Raw genomic sequence first — 14,390 nt, 5'->3', positions numbered from 1 at the left:
GGGCTGTTTCTACTCTTCGGCTCTTGGGAATTGTGCCTCTGTGAACATTCGTGTACAGGTCTCTATGTGGCCATCTGTTTGCATTTCTCTCGACGATGTCCTTAGGGCTGACATTTCAGCTGCCCCAGGCTGCCTTCCCTCCAGCCGCATACCAGGGCTCCAGTTTCTCTCCATTGTCACTAATGCTTCATTGTCGTTTTGATTCTGGATTCATGTCCTAGAGGGTGTGAAGTGGTATCTCGTTACGGTTTTGATTTGTGTTTTCCTGACGAATCATGCTGAGCATCTCTCCGTGCTTTATGGTTATTTGCGTATCTTCTTTGGAAAAACAACTGGGTTGACCTGAGCTGGGTCGATTTTCACTTCAAATCTTTTGCCCGTTGCCTAACTCCACTTGGTCATGGGGCTGTGCGGCATCCGGTAAGAGGGTCAGTCTCTATTCAGCGGGCTCCTCTGGGCCAGCCTCTTGCCGGGAGGCTGATGCCAATCTTTTCTCCCGCGGGCAGATTCTGGACTCAGAGCTCTTTGAGCTGATGCATCAGAATGGGGACTACACTCACTTCTACTTCTGCTACCGCTGGTTCCTGCTGGATTTCAAGCGAGGTAATGACTTCAAACCGGGGCGTGGTTCCCAGAATCTTTGCAGCAGAACCTCGGGGAAGAAAGGGACCATGGAGGCGAGGCTGGGGGTGTTGGAGCAAAGCCAGAGGAAGAGAGGAACACCCGTTTATTGAGTTCTGACTATTGGCTCACCTGCCCTATTTTGCAATGACAGTTTGTTGTTACAGTCCCCATTTTACAGATGAGGAAACTAAGGCTAAGAGTTCAATTCAGAGGTCGGACGGGTGGAGCCAGAATCTTAGGCCACCTCTGCCCACCTCCTAAGCCCAGTTAGTGCCCTTCCATTCTGTTATGCTGCTTGTCGGCGGCAAGGTACCCCTTGTCCCGAGTAACATGTGGCCCATGTGACTTAGAAATGGGGTATAGCACAGCACCCTGGTATTCGGCAAAGTGGGGGTGATGCTGATATGAGTATCTACCCTGCAGGGAGGTGTTTATTGCTTGCCAGACAGTGTGCTGAGCCATTTCTATGTATTTTCTCTTCAAGCCTCACCCCACTTACAGAGGAGGAGAGGGAGAGGATGGTGGGGGGGACATCACCTTGCCAGTGGTGGGGCTGGATTCAGACTGAGCTTACTGGACACAGGAAGCCTTGCTCTCCACCATCGCTCGCTCTCGTTTCTCGACCAGCCCCAGAGGCAGCAGCGAGTTCTGCCTGTGTGCAGAAGCAAGGCGGTACCCCCGTGGGTGCTAGAGGAGCTGTAAGGTGCAGGGAGAAAGGGGGACACTGGTCAATCAAGGGACAGCAGGGACAGGTCAGTGTAAATGAAACCCAGCCAGGCTTGGTTCCTTCCCTTACAGAAGCTGGAAACTTACAACCCCCTAGTCCGCACAGCCTTTTCTCCCGATAGGGAAACTGAGGCTTCTGATGGTCCAGTGGCAGAGTGCAGGTCTCCTGTCTCCTGACCTGAGCTCTGTTGGCTGCACGAGGACAGAAGCACAGGGCACAGCTGGCCTGGGATCTTCCCAAAGGGAGGGCGGCAGCAGGAGCTCCGTGGCTGACCCTCTCCCCACGTGCGTGCGTGCTGGTGCCTTGGCAGAACTCGTCTACGATGATGTCTTCTCTGTCTGGGAGACCATCTGGGCAGCCAAACACGTCTCATCTGCCCACTACGTCCTCTTCATTGCGCTGGCTCTGGTGGAGGTCTACCGTGACATCATCTTGGAGAACAATATGGACTTCACGGACATCATCAAATTCTTTAACGGTACCCACGTGACCGGGCTGTCCTCTGAGGGGTGCGGGCTTCTGACGGGCCCCTTCCTGGGGCCTCGGAGGGTGGGAGATGCGCTCAGATTGACACGCGGTGAAGGGGATGGGGGAAGGGGTTTCCATCTGCTTCTTGGGTCTATTTCCAAATGGGTCAGTTGACATCTTGTAACGCGGAGAATGCATTTTTCTCAGGAATCCAGCAGAAGGAGCATGGGTGTTGAAATCAGGCTCGGGGGCAAACCCCAGCTCTGCCACTAAGCAGCTGTGCCCGTGGATAAGTCACTTCCCCTCTTTCTAAGCCTCTCTTCCTCATCTGTAAAATGGGGTAAAAGTGTCTGCTTCGGAGGGCTGATGGGCACAAAAGCAGCCCCAGGAAGGCATTTGAAGTGTCAGAAGGGCACAGCCTTTGAAATGGGATTCCGATCCCAGCCACTTGGGAGCTGTGTGACCTTGGACAAGTGACTTCCTGTCTCTGGGCTTCAGATTCCTTGGGGATAGAATGGTACTAACCCCTCCCTCACAGAGATGTTGGGACAATTAAATGAGACAACATGGATAAAGTCTATTTTGCAATACCTTGCTCATCTGAGGAGCCCCATAACTGGAAGTTCTAGCTCCTATTATCACTATTTAAAAATTTTTAAAAACTAGGGGCGCCTGGGTGGCTCAGTCGTTAAGCGTCTGCTTTCAGCTCTGGTCATGGTCCCGGGGTCCTGGGATCGAGTCCCGCATCGGGCTCCCTGCTCGGCGGGAAGCCTGCTTCTCCCTCTCCCACTCCCCCTGCTTGTGTTCCCTCTCTCGCTGTCTCTCTCTCTCTGTCAAATAAATAAACAAAAATCTTAAAAAAAAATAAATAGGGGCGCCTGGGTGGCTCAGATGGTTAAGCGTCTGCCTTCAGCTCAGGTCATGATCCCAGGGTCCTGGGATCAAGCCCCACATCGGGCTCCTGGCTCAGCAGGGAGTCTGCTTCTCCCTCTCCCTCTGCCTCTCCCACTGCTCATGCTCTCTCTCTCTCTCTCTATCTCGATGTCTCAAATGAATAAATAAAATCTTAAAATAAATAAATAAATAAATAAATAAATAAATAAATAAATAAAAATTTTTAAAAACTAAAGATGATTTTGGAAAAAAGAAAAAAAAGAAAAAAAAAAGCCATCTTTGATCCTACCCCAAGAACACTTTTTTTTTTTTAAGATTTTTATTTTTAAGTAATCTCTACACCCAACGTGGAGCTGGGACTCACAACCCCGAGATCAAGAGTTACATGCTCTGGGGCACCTGGGTGCCTTAGTCGGTGAAGCGTCTGCCTTTGGCTCAGGTCATGATCTCGGGGTGCTGGGATCGAGCCCTGCATCAGGATCCCTGCTCAGCGGGAAGCCTGCTTCTCCCTCTCCCTCTGCTCCTCTTCACCTCTCATGCTCTTTCTTGCACTCGCTCGCGCTCTCTCAGATAAATAAAATCTTTAAAAAAATAAAATAAAATAAAATAATAAAAATAAATAAAAAATAAAAAGAGTCACATGCTCTCCCGACTCAGCCAGGCACCCGAGAAACATTATTTTATTTTTATTTTTAAATCAAATATTTTATTTTGGAATAACTGTAGATTTAAAGAAAAGCTGCAAAGATAGTACAAAGAGTTCTTGATATCCTCCACTCAGCTGCCCTTGATGTCTCTACATTACCTGATCCTAGAACACTTGTCACGACTAAGAAGTTAACATTGGTACATTACTATTAACTAATCTACAGTCTTTATTTGATTTTGATTGATTGCCTGGTTTTTTGGGGTTTTTTTAAGATTTTTATTATGGGAGAGAGAGGGAGAGACCATGAGCAGGGGGAGGGGCAGAGGGAGAAGGAGAAGCAAGGAGCCGGATGTGGGACTGGATCCAAGGACCCTGGGATCATTACCCGAGCTGAAGGCAGACACTTACCTGACTGAGCCACCCAGGTGCCCCCAGCATTGCTTTCTTGAAAGGTCCCCAGTCGTGGTGTTTATACAAGGTGGGTGGGAAGACCTAACTTTCTTCAAGCATGCAGTGGGAACCCACATCCTCTAGTTTGATTTCACAGTAGCCTCGTAAGGCAGAAACTGTGGTAACCCCCATTTTACAGATGCGGAAACCAGGGTCCAAAGGGGCAGGCCTTCCCCAAGGTCTCTGCTTGGGGATGATGCCAGATATGATGATGGGGATGCCCCAGGGACCCCCCCACTAGAAGCTGCAAGGGGGGCCCCACAATGGACACAGAATGAGGCTCATGAGCTCTTGCCTTGCGCTCTTTCAGAAATGGCTGAGCGGCACAACACCAAACACGTCCTGAAGCTGGCCCGGGACCTCGTGTACAAGGTGCAGACTCTGATCGAGAACAAGTGAGGGCCTGCTCTCCCCGGGCCGTGTCCGCCGAGCTGCCCGCCAGCCCGCTTTTCCTCTCGGCTGCCCCAGGACGAGGTCCCCGTGTCTGTTCATGAGCATGGACTTCTGTGCAAAGAGAAACTACCCCAACTTTGGCCACCCAGGCAGGTGGGGTCGAGGGGTTGCCCCTTCAGTTCAGCCTTACGTTTTTCCGTTTGACCAAAGATTGTCCAAGGGAGTCAGGGTGCGTCAGCGGACGGAGGGAGCATTTTCATGGGTGGCCTCCAGAACGGTCGCCTCTCTCTTGTTCTGTCCCAGTCCCTCCAAACTGTTCTGTCAGATGAGACTCAGGGAGGGAATTTTGGGGGGAATTGGTGTAGGAGAGGTCTGTGGGGCTGCCTCTGTGCTCCGAAAGGGGGCTTTGGAGGTGTTCCAGAACATGGCTGGAAGGTTGGCTTGGAGCAGTTTCTGCACCCCGCACTGTGGACGTTGGGGCTAGGTAGTCTTTTTGGAGAGGGGACGTGTATTGTAGGGTGTTGAGCAGCATCCCTGGCCTCTACCTGCTAGACGCCAGTAGGGCCCCCTCCCCAACCCAGTTGTGACAACCAAGACGTTTCCAGATATTGCCAAATGTCCCCATTTGAGAACCACTGACGTCGAGGAGGGGCTACCGATGTATCTCCCTCCTCGCCTTTCCTTTACAGGGCCTGTATCCTGAGGCCCCTTCCCATTCAGAAAAGGCACACGGGAGTCCACATCCCTTTCAGGGGCTGGATGCCGCTTGTTGTATTCTCTCATTTTTTTCTCCCGACCCCAGGAGAGACTTCTTTTCTTCTTTTCAAGAAAGGTCTCTCCCTGGAAGGGTGGTGGAATGTGAGAAATGTCTGTAGGTGTGAGACAGCCTGAGGCTCCTTGGGGTCCCTCCCAGAGTCCCTCTCCTTCCCCCCCATACAGGGCAGAGTGCACATCCCTTTCTTCCCCTCCTGGGAAAGACCTCACCTCTCCTTCTGCACGTGGGGTCTGGTGCTCCAGAAGCTTGGAAGGTGTGTGTTGGTGAAAGCTACTTCTAGAGAAGTCAGGGAGGCTGGCTTTTCCCTAGGTGCCTTGGCTCGCTCAGGACAAAGGAGGAAAAGGAAGGCAGAGGTCAGCCAGGGTAGACTGAGGTCAGCCAGGGTAAGACTGGGGCATGTGTTTTCCTTGGGAAACATGCCGATGACCTGGCGCCAGGGTCATGGCTAAGTCTGGGAATGGTCCCCTCCGTGTCTTCACACAAAGGGTTGCCAGTCACAGACAGACCCTGAGCTAGTTGGTTCGCCCTGCCTACCTGTCCTTCTGCTCGAGCGGTCCTGCCAACCCCCTTCTGAGAATGCCTGGGACTCGGGAGAAATAGCGTCAGTTTGGAAGGCTCCTCCCCGGAATGTCAGGGAGGATTTTGGAGAGGGGAGACTCAAAGCACATGGAAGCGTTCATAGAGAGAGTGCATTAGTCCTCTGTCCTGAGCAAACCAGGAGGGGGGAGGAATCCCTGCCTTGCGTGCTTGTGAAGGCTAATCCCTCGGTCCCAGTGCCTTCAGCCGCATCCACCCCCCCGCCCCCGCCAGTCCCTGACGTGGGGGCCTCTTGAGCAGGACGGACGAGACCTAAATGACCCTTGCCTCCGAAGAGTATGCTCCGTGACAATTGCATCTCCCCGCTCTGGTCCCCTGCCTTCCCAAGATGGGGGTAAAATATGTGCAAAAGGCCCCTCCGGATCAAAGACTGTCTAGTCACTCAGCTGTTCATTACAGAGGACATTATTTTAGCAAGACCCAGGTCCTAGACCTTCCGATTCTTATTTATTTTCTCAGACCAGTCACAAAGTACAGCACACAGTCTCTTCTCCGCTTTCTCTCTCGTGGTATTCCAGAGAAGTGTCCATGGTTGTGATTTGGAACAACTCCTATTTATTCGGCTTACTGTGCTTTTTTCGGTCTCTGTACATCGTGTGCGTCCTTGTGTCCTGGAAATCGAGTGTGTGGGAAGTCGTTCTGTCTATGGAGTGCCCTCCTCCTTTTCTTGTAACTGTTTCCTGAAGAGTTGTGTCTATATATAGAGAAAATACATATAAACAGAAATGTGTGAATATGGGCTATTTTTTGTTTCTGAGCTGCAGGAATTTTTTTTAACACGAAGGAAAGAAATATTCGCTGTGGAAGACTGTCCTCCCAACCCCACCCCAGTGACCCAGACCCAGACGGAGACCGAGTCTCATGGTAGCTGCCTGGTCTTTCCCCAGGAGGTTCAAGGCAGGCGAAAACACTTCTCGCTCCCTTGTATCAGTTAGCTGTCAGCATGAGTAATGCTGCATAACAAAGCACCCCAAAGCTCAGTGGCCTCACACTGCCATTTATTTAGCTTGCAATTCTGTGGGTTGACCGCATGGGCTGAGAGGGTCTTCTGGTCTGAGATGGACTTCTTCATGTGAGTGGTCAGCTGATGGCCACCAAGGCGACTCCGCTTCTGATGGTTGGCCGGCTGTCGGCCAGGAAACTGGGGGAAACTGGGCCACGTGTCTCTCATCCCCTGGCAGGCCAGCTCAGGCTGCTGTATGTGGCCGTGGTGGCAGTTTTCAAGAGAGTAAGCAGAAGTGTGCAAGGCCTTTTGAGACCTCAGCTTGGAATTGGCATGAAAGCATTTGTTCTACATTCTGTGGCTCAGAGTAAGTCACGTGGCTGAGTGCAGATTCAAAGGTGGGGGATCCCCCAAGATCCAGTGCACAGGAAGGGTCCCCAGATGGTCAGCCATTTGACTTGGGGTCAATACGTCTACGTTGGCACCTGCTGAGAGAGCTCATCTCTCACGCCTGATGTTCCCTCCCACAGATAAGCAGCTTGACCCCCTTGACATCCACAGTCCCCACTCGTGGCTACCATTCAGAACCTTAGCCATCAAGCAACGGGGACCTCTCATGGATGTCCACCCCTCGCAGCCTCTAAACATGGGCCAAGGGAAACAACTAGCTTTCAGCTGCAGAAGCAAAACTTGATTCAGTCTAATAAGCACCCATCAAAACTGCAGGTTTTATTTTATTTTTTTTAAAGATTTTACCCATTTATATGACAGAGAGAGACACAGCGAGAGAGGGAACACAAACAGGGGGAGCGGGAGAGGGAGAAGCAGGCTTCCCGCCGAGCAGGGAGCCCGATGCGGGGCTCGATCCCAGGACCCTGGGATCATGAGCCAAGCCGAAGGCAGACACCCAACGACTGAGCCACCCAGGTGCCCCAAAACTGCAGGTTTTATATAGAAAAAGTTAGGTTTCCAAATAAGCCAGCGAAGTAGAAGTACCTCTCTGAGCCTTAGTTTTCACTCTGTGCCCTGAGGATAATAATGCCTCCCCTTATTCTGGATGCAGCCCTGACCCCCTTCTTTCACTGGGACCCCTCTGCTCCTCAGCATCTCCGGGGCATGATTTCCTGGTTGAGACTTCAGTGTCCCTGAGTTACCAGCATCTCCCTAGCTCAGGTTCTCAGGTGAGGCTTTGAAACCTAAGAGAATATGGCTCCTGGAGGAGAGGTCGGGAAGGGGCGAGCTCCCAGCCCTCTTGGGCCATGACCGAGGAACACAGCAGTTAGGTGTGGGGAGGCCGTCATTCCTTGGCGGGAGCAAAGCCCGAGCTGACTCTGCAGTTAGCATCTGATTTCGCTTAGTTGGGAAAAGGCTGACAGGTCTCTATGCTTCTGGCTTTTAAGCCACCGGGCACACTGAGAGCATGAGCCCAGGACAGGTGGAGTCAAGAGGAGCACAAATTGATCAGTTTTGAAGGGCCAGCTTGCCGATCTGTTGGTAAATCAAACCTGAGCAGAATTAAAATGACCCACGGGGCCATGCAGTTCCCTGGGGATTTTCCATTATGTCCGGGTACCGTGTAGGAATTCTCCAGTGTCTCCTTGGCTTGCTTTCTTCAGACCTGGGGGCACAGTGATTTCCAGCCTTTATAGACACAGGGCTCCTTGAAACAGCGGAAGCCCCTTGTTTTGATCAAGAGAAAATAAGGCTGAGAGATCCCTCTGCCTCAAATAAGTACGGGGTCTCCCTGTAAACTGTTTCTCATTAGGGGCTGGAGAATCGCTCCCTTTGGCATTGCTGAAACAGTTCAAAAGGAAAATTAAGGGACTTGGGGGCCATTGAGAGGTTATGACAGAGGGGACGTGAGTGACAGGGGCCGGGGGCTGAGTTTGGGCTTCTACTCGGCAGCATCCACTTGCAGGACTTAACCCCAGGACCCTGAGTTCATGACCTGAGCCAAAATCAAGAGTCAGACACTTAACTGACTAACCCAGGTGCCCCTCTACTTTTCTCTAAAAAAGCTGTCAAGTCACCTTTATGGTTCTCTCTGGAAGGTGAATGCAGCTGCCTTCTGTAGTCTGTGTGTTTTCAAGATAATGGAGTCTCTCCTGGGGGTTGTTTATGGATGTTCTTGGTTGAGCATTTAAAGCTAAAAGAGTTTGATCAAGATAAGCTAGGTCGGGCAGAGGGAGCAAATCCAGGTCTTATTTTGCCTCCACCATAGAGGGTGACAGACCTGGGTTCGAATCCCAGTCGGCTGTGCAGACGTAGGCAAGTGACTGTACCTCTCTGAGCCTCAGTTTTCACTTCTGTGAACTGGGGATAATAAAGCTCCCCTTCAAAAGGGAGCTGGGCATCGAATGTTTTTGCCTAGCCAGCATCCTTCCCCCGTTCCAGTACCAGCACCTTCTCCCATGTTCTGGGGAGCTGTATCTCTTACGTTACAACCATGGTCTTCTAGGGAGACTGCTGATATGCCCCGCCCCCCAGGGGGCACATGACTCTGTCCTGACCAGTCGGATTCCTTCCCTGGGAAGAGAGCCATTCACACTTTCTTTCCGCAGCGGCCAAGCTAAGAGGACGCCAGCCTGGAGCTGCCTGTGACCATGTCTCCTGCAGGTAGTGGAGCAGGTGTGGCTGGATCCAGGTGTTCGGATGAGGTCCTTAGAGCTCCACCTCGGTCCATGTGATCATTCCGCTCTCCTCCATGCTGATGTACACCGATTCCATGCCCATCTCTCAACCAGCCTTTCCCACCAGGCTTTATTGGCTAGAAGGGCTCATTTATCCATAACGTGGGATAGTCAGAGAGTTGCTGGGGGTCATCTCCCAAGGAAAGATTAAGGTGCCGCTCCCAGAGAAGGGCAATGGGTCATGATAGGCAAAAGCCAAGACTGACTCCAGCATCCCTGGCAGAGAGAGGGTGTGCAAGGGCTGGAAGTGTGAAGAGGCCTTCCGTGGGCCCAGAATTCAGTGTGGCAGAGGGAGAGGCACAGGGGTTGGGTGTGTGACAAGAAAGAGGCTGAAGAGAGAGCTTGGAATGGGATCCAGAAGGGCCTCTTGGGCCCCAGGTAACAGTGAAGTCTCCACATCAGTGGGGCTGTTTACATTGGGGGGGAGGATGAGACAGGTCCCCCCTATCCCCACCCCAACACGGACACGCTTTTGTACAAACTCTTCTTGTCCGTCTGGGGACTCACTAAATATTTGATTGGGAAAGAAAGAATTCTCAAATTCTCCAAGAAAAGAGGAGTTCTAAAGATGGAGGGGCGCAAAAGGGAATATGCACGTGCCTATTGAAAGATGCGGTACCAGAGGGACAGCTTGGACTCAGAAGCCCTGGGTCCTCTTTTATTTCTTTAAGTAAACTCTACATCCAACAGGGGGCTTAAACTCAACAACCCCGAGATCACGAGTTGCATGTTGCACTGACTAAGTCAGCTGGGCACCCCTGGCATTCTTCCTGAATAGATGTAGTTCTCCTTCTGAGGAGTCCTGTGAAGTAGGATTACAATCATAATAAGCTGAAGTTTGTTGAATACAATGGGCCTTAACATGGTGCTAAGCGCTTTATTTACACAGAGCATCTCAAGTTAATTCTCATAACAACCCAATGAGGTGGGCATTATTTTACACACACACACCCCTCCCCCCCCCGCTGCCCCCTCCCATTTCACGGAATTCGAGGTGGCCCAGAGAGGTGAAGTGATTTGCCCGAGGTCACACAGCACAGAGGCAGCAGAGGTGAGGTTTGAGTGTGGACTTGCAGTGATTTCATACCACTCTGAAGTGGGCCCTTTTTGCTCCTCCTGGGAAATTTTTATTTGCTCCTTTCTGGCATGAGGAGGATTTGCTCGGTGTCACCGGAGAAGAGGATGATCCTCCCCTGGACCTTGGTCATGCGGGGCCACCCAATCACAGGCAGGAAGCTAGCTAGGACTGCGTTGAGGATGGCAGTCACATAGCCCCAGCCCAGTTGGCACTGCCCACCGTGGTACACAGAGGAGGCTCTGCAGGCTTGCTTGGTGAATGGGGAGGCCAGGCTGATGGGGAAAACCAGCAGGCCCACAGTGGTGCCAGTGGCTGGAGACAGCAGGAAGGAACACCAGTGTGTAAGTCAAGGCTCTCTGGGCTAACCTCATCCCAGGACTCACTGATCCACCCTCCTATCGACCCACCGATTCATTGATCCATTCACTTACATGTTGACTTATTACCTATCCATTTATCTCATCACTCAACTAGTCTTCCACCCAGCTATCAGTCTACTCAGCCATTCTTTCAACCATATTCTAACTCTCTCATCTCTTCATCCCCCTCTCCACCTATTCATTCACTTATCCATCTACCCGTCTGCCCACTTAGCCACCTGCACCCCACCCATCCATTCACCCACCACCCACCCAACCCCCACCCATCCACCTACTCAACCAACCATCCACCCAGCCATCCACCTACTCAACCAACCACCCACCCAGCCATCCACCTACTCAACCAACCACCCACCTATCCATCCACCTACCAACCCATCTGCCCACCCACCCATCACATCCATCCATCCACCCAACCATCTATCATCCACTAATATATCCATAGATCCATCCTTCAGTTCACCTACTTACCTACCCACCCATTCATTCATTCATTCATTCAGTCATTCATTCATTCACCAACCCACCTATCTGTGCATGCATTCGTTCATCAAAACTGTTACAGGTGCTGTGGTGGGCACTAATGACAGTAAGGAAATAAACTTTACACCTCCTCACCTTCAGGGCACTCTCAGTGCAGAAGAATCACATGACCCTAGCTTCTCTTGCTGTTCTTCAGCCACATTGGTCTGCTTACAGTTCTGTGAACATGCCTTGCTCACTTGTCTCTAACCTTTTGCCCCCAGTGTTCCCATTACCTGAAGTTCCCTTCTATATTTAAGCAATTCCCACCTGTACTTCCAGACTCAGCTCAAGTGATACCTCCTTCAGGAAGCCGTCTTTAACATCCTCCACCCTCCTGGAGTTTTTCCTTGCATCTTGTGCTCATCCTTATCTTATCAAATATCCACTGAGTTGTAACTGCCTGATGTACCCCCCCACCCCCAGGCACTGCACAAGCCTAGGACAAGGACTATAGCTCCATCCATTGATTCAACAAATATTTAGTGAACATCTATTATGTGCGAAGGCACCGTGCCAGGTGCTGGTGATGTCAAGACAGACATGGCCTTACCCTCAAGGAGCTGATGTTGTAGTGGAGAGAGATGAACAATAATCAAGCAGGCAGATAAGGTTAGTAAGTGCTGTGAAAATACAGAGCAAGGTAAGAGGTAGGAGAATCTCAGGAGAGCGGGGAGCTCCCTTACCTAGAGGCCATCGAAGATCTCACTGAGGCAGTGATATTTGAGCAACGTAGAGGAGCAAGACATGTAAGATCTGAGAGAAGAGAATCCCAGGCTGAGGGGACAAGCGTGGTGTATCATGGAACAGAAAGCAAACCATGTGGCTGGAGCAGGTTGAGCCTGGCAGAAGGGATAAGAGGTGAGATTGGCAAGGGAACGAGGGTTTCATCAGGCAGAGCCTCATCGGCCATGACAAGGAGTGTGGATTTTACTCTGAGTGTAACAGGAAGTCACTGGAGGCTAGATAAGTGGCCCGATCTGATTTCAGTTTTAACAGGACCTGTTTGGCCAGCATGGCAGACAGACTCTAAGGGAAGGTGGCAGCAGAGAGACGTGTGAAGTGGTTGTCACTCTAATCCAGGTGAGAGGTGGTGGGGGATTAATTGCATGAGGGTTGCAAACAAGCCCTGGGCTACATCATCCAGAGCCTAGATGGGAGTTAGAGAAAAGCAACCCTCCTGGGGAGGTGCAGCCCTGCCATTTCACAGCTTAGCAAGTGGAGCATAGGCTAGATTTCAGCATCTCTCAGCCCTCGGCTGGGCTCCCTTGTGCAGTGCACAACCTGCTCAACTGTGTACGGTGGTCCTGGTAAAGATGATACAAAGTGGATGGATGTGAGAGAAACAAAGGGGGACAGACTATTAGGACTGGGTTTAGCTAAGGACAGGAGAGGGTGATGTTAAGTCTGCCATTCCCTCCCCACCATTTCTAGCTTGCTAAAGGACCAGAGAGTCTTCAGTCCTAGGGTTTATCTCTGAGATGCAACACAGGAGGCCAGACTCTGCTCACAGGTTCGTTCATTCGTTCATTCATTCATTCTACAAACATGTCTGGAATGCTTACTATGTGACAGTGGGTTTACCTGCCACTGCCTGCACCCCTGGCGTTGGGCCACTGGCCCTTCTGGGACACAGCCCTTTGGGGGCCAGGGCCCAAGACAGGAGGAGAACCGCATTAAAGGCCAACAAGAGCCATCCTCCAAGGAGAATTGCAGCCGAGACCTGTCAGGAAGAAAGAGGAGGGAGGGTGTTGAATGGGGCAGATAGGGGCAGGTGTATGTCTGTTTATTGGCCAGCTACTGAGTCCTCAAAACCCAAGAGATCTGTGCTAATATTATCCCCAGTTTGCATATACACAACCTGAGGCCCGAGGAGGTGGAGTCATTTGCCTCAGGACACACAGCTAATTAAGTGGCAAAGCCAGAATTAAGATCCAGATTTATAGCCACCATACCCCACCTTTACTGAGTACCTGCTAAACGGCAGGATCACCGGGAGAGACACCTTTGTAATTACCGGTTGCCGAGGCTGTATAATCTTCCTTAGAGGTGTTGGACTGGGAGTCCTGACCCCTTGTCCACATTGTCGAATTTGGTAATGTGCATCATAACAGAGACTTTCAACACCGTAGCCGTGGTTTTCAGACTTAGCAGCCCTCAGAGAGTGGCCAGGTAGGTGTGTGCAGATGGTACACTGCACACAACCCTTGGAGATGCCTTGGGATCATCATAGATTTGCATATTCATTACATTTCTTTTCCAGCAGATGGCAGTATAGTGTCCTGAAGAAGGGGACCCTTTTCTTAATGTGTACTAAGGTGCTATATGGACTTGGAGCTGCCTTCAGAATCATCCTGGGTGTTTGCTAAAATGCGGATCGCCAGACTCCACGGCACACCTACAGACTCAGAGGCTCAGTGCGGGGTAGGTGGTGGGGGCCAGAACTTGGCTTCCCCGCCAACCCCCGCCCTCCCCGCCCCTCTGGTAGATGTGATAGAGCCCCCGAGGTCCTAGCCCAGGTGTTACCTTCCAGGCAAGGTCAGGAATATCATCCAGGGACCTGAAGGTCCCTCAGCTCTGGTTCCAGCTGTCACCCCGAGGCCGGGAGCAGTAGGTGAGGATGCCAAAGGAGAAGGTGTGGGACTGGAACCAGGCGGGAGAGATGAGGCTAAGGGCTGAGATGCAGGCCAGCGAGAGTCCCAGGGCTGCCCACACGCTGCCCGCCATCAGGGAGCATCGATGACCTAGCGGTCAACAGGCAAGATGAGGGGTGGAAGCTGCCGAGAAGGAGAGCAACAGGAGCTGGTGAAGGACCCCCCAGTTAGGGACCTGGTGCTGTGTTCAGACACCAGGTCCCCAGCCTCCTTTCTGCCTGGTGATGCAATGGGAGGTGTTAGTATCTGGGGAGGGTGTGGGGCTTTGCCCTAACAAGTTCTGGAAGTAGAATAACCCCAAATCTTAGAGTAAAGGTTAGTGCTTAAACAGAACTTTGAACACTCCCGCTCTGCATGGGACATAGTCATCACCAGTCCAGTCAAGGCCCCGCCCATGTTTCCTTCCTTCCTTCATTCACTCATTCATTCATTCCTCAGCCCCTCAAGGCTTGCACCGTCCGAAAGGGCTGCCTCTCCCCAGAGGGGGTACCTTTTTCTAAATGACACACACATGCTGTGTTTCCAGCAGCCACAGTGCCCGGTAGC

General features: G+C 51.6%; 2 protein-coding genes across 3 annotated transcripts in view; one reads left to right on the top strand and one right to left on the bottom strand.

Annotated features, from left to right (window-relative positions):
• Positions 1-6,278, top strand: part of SGSM1 (small G protein signaling modulator 1) — an 87,755-nt gene extending 81,477 nt beyond the window's left edge. For both annotated transcript variants that reach the window (XM_044921311.1, XM_044921310.1), the window contains 3 exons: positions 507-603; positions 1,662-1,829; positions 4,123-6,278. In XM_044921311.1, coding sequence (XP_044777246.1) covers positions 507-603; positions 1,662-1,829; positions 4,123-4,211 — 354 coding nt within the window. In that variant the 3' untranslated portion in view covers positions 4,212-6,278. The remainder of the gene's footprint in view (positions 1-506; positions 604-1,661; positions 1,830-4,122) is intronic.
• Positions 6,279-10,337: 4,059 nt separating this feature from the next.
• TMEM211 (transmembrane protein 211) lies at positions 10,338-13,917 on the bottom strand. Its single transcript, XM_044921222.1, is given in 3 exon segments — positions 10,338-10,600; positions 12,775-12,913; positions 13,717-13,917. Coding segments are annotated over 3 exon segments (603 nt in total).
• Between the last annotated feature and the right edge of the window lie 473 nt (positions 13,918-14,390).

This window comes from Neomonachus schauinslandi, chromosome 14, assembly GCF_002201575.2.
Source record: "Neomonachus schauinslandi chromosome 14, ASM220157v2, whole genome shotgun sequence".
NCBI classification, from domain to species: Eukaryota; Metazoa; Chordata; class Mammalia; order Carnivora; family Phocidae; genus Neomonachus; species Neomonachus schauinslandi.
The sequence above is the reverse complement of the archived record's forward strand: the minus strand, read 5'-3'. Positions and strand labels throughout refer to the sequence as shown.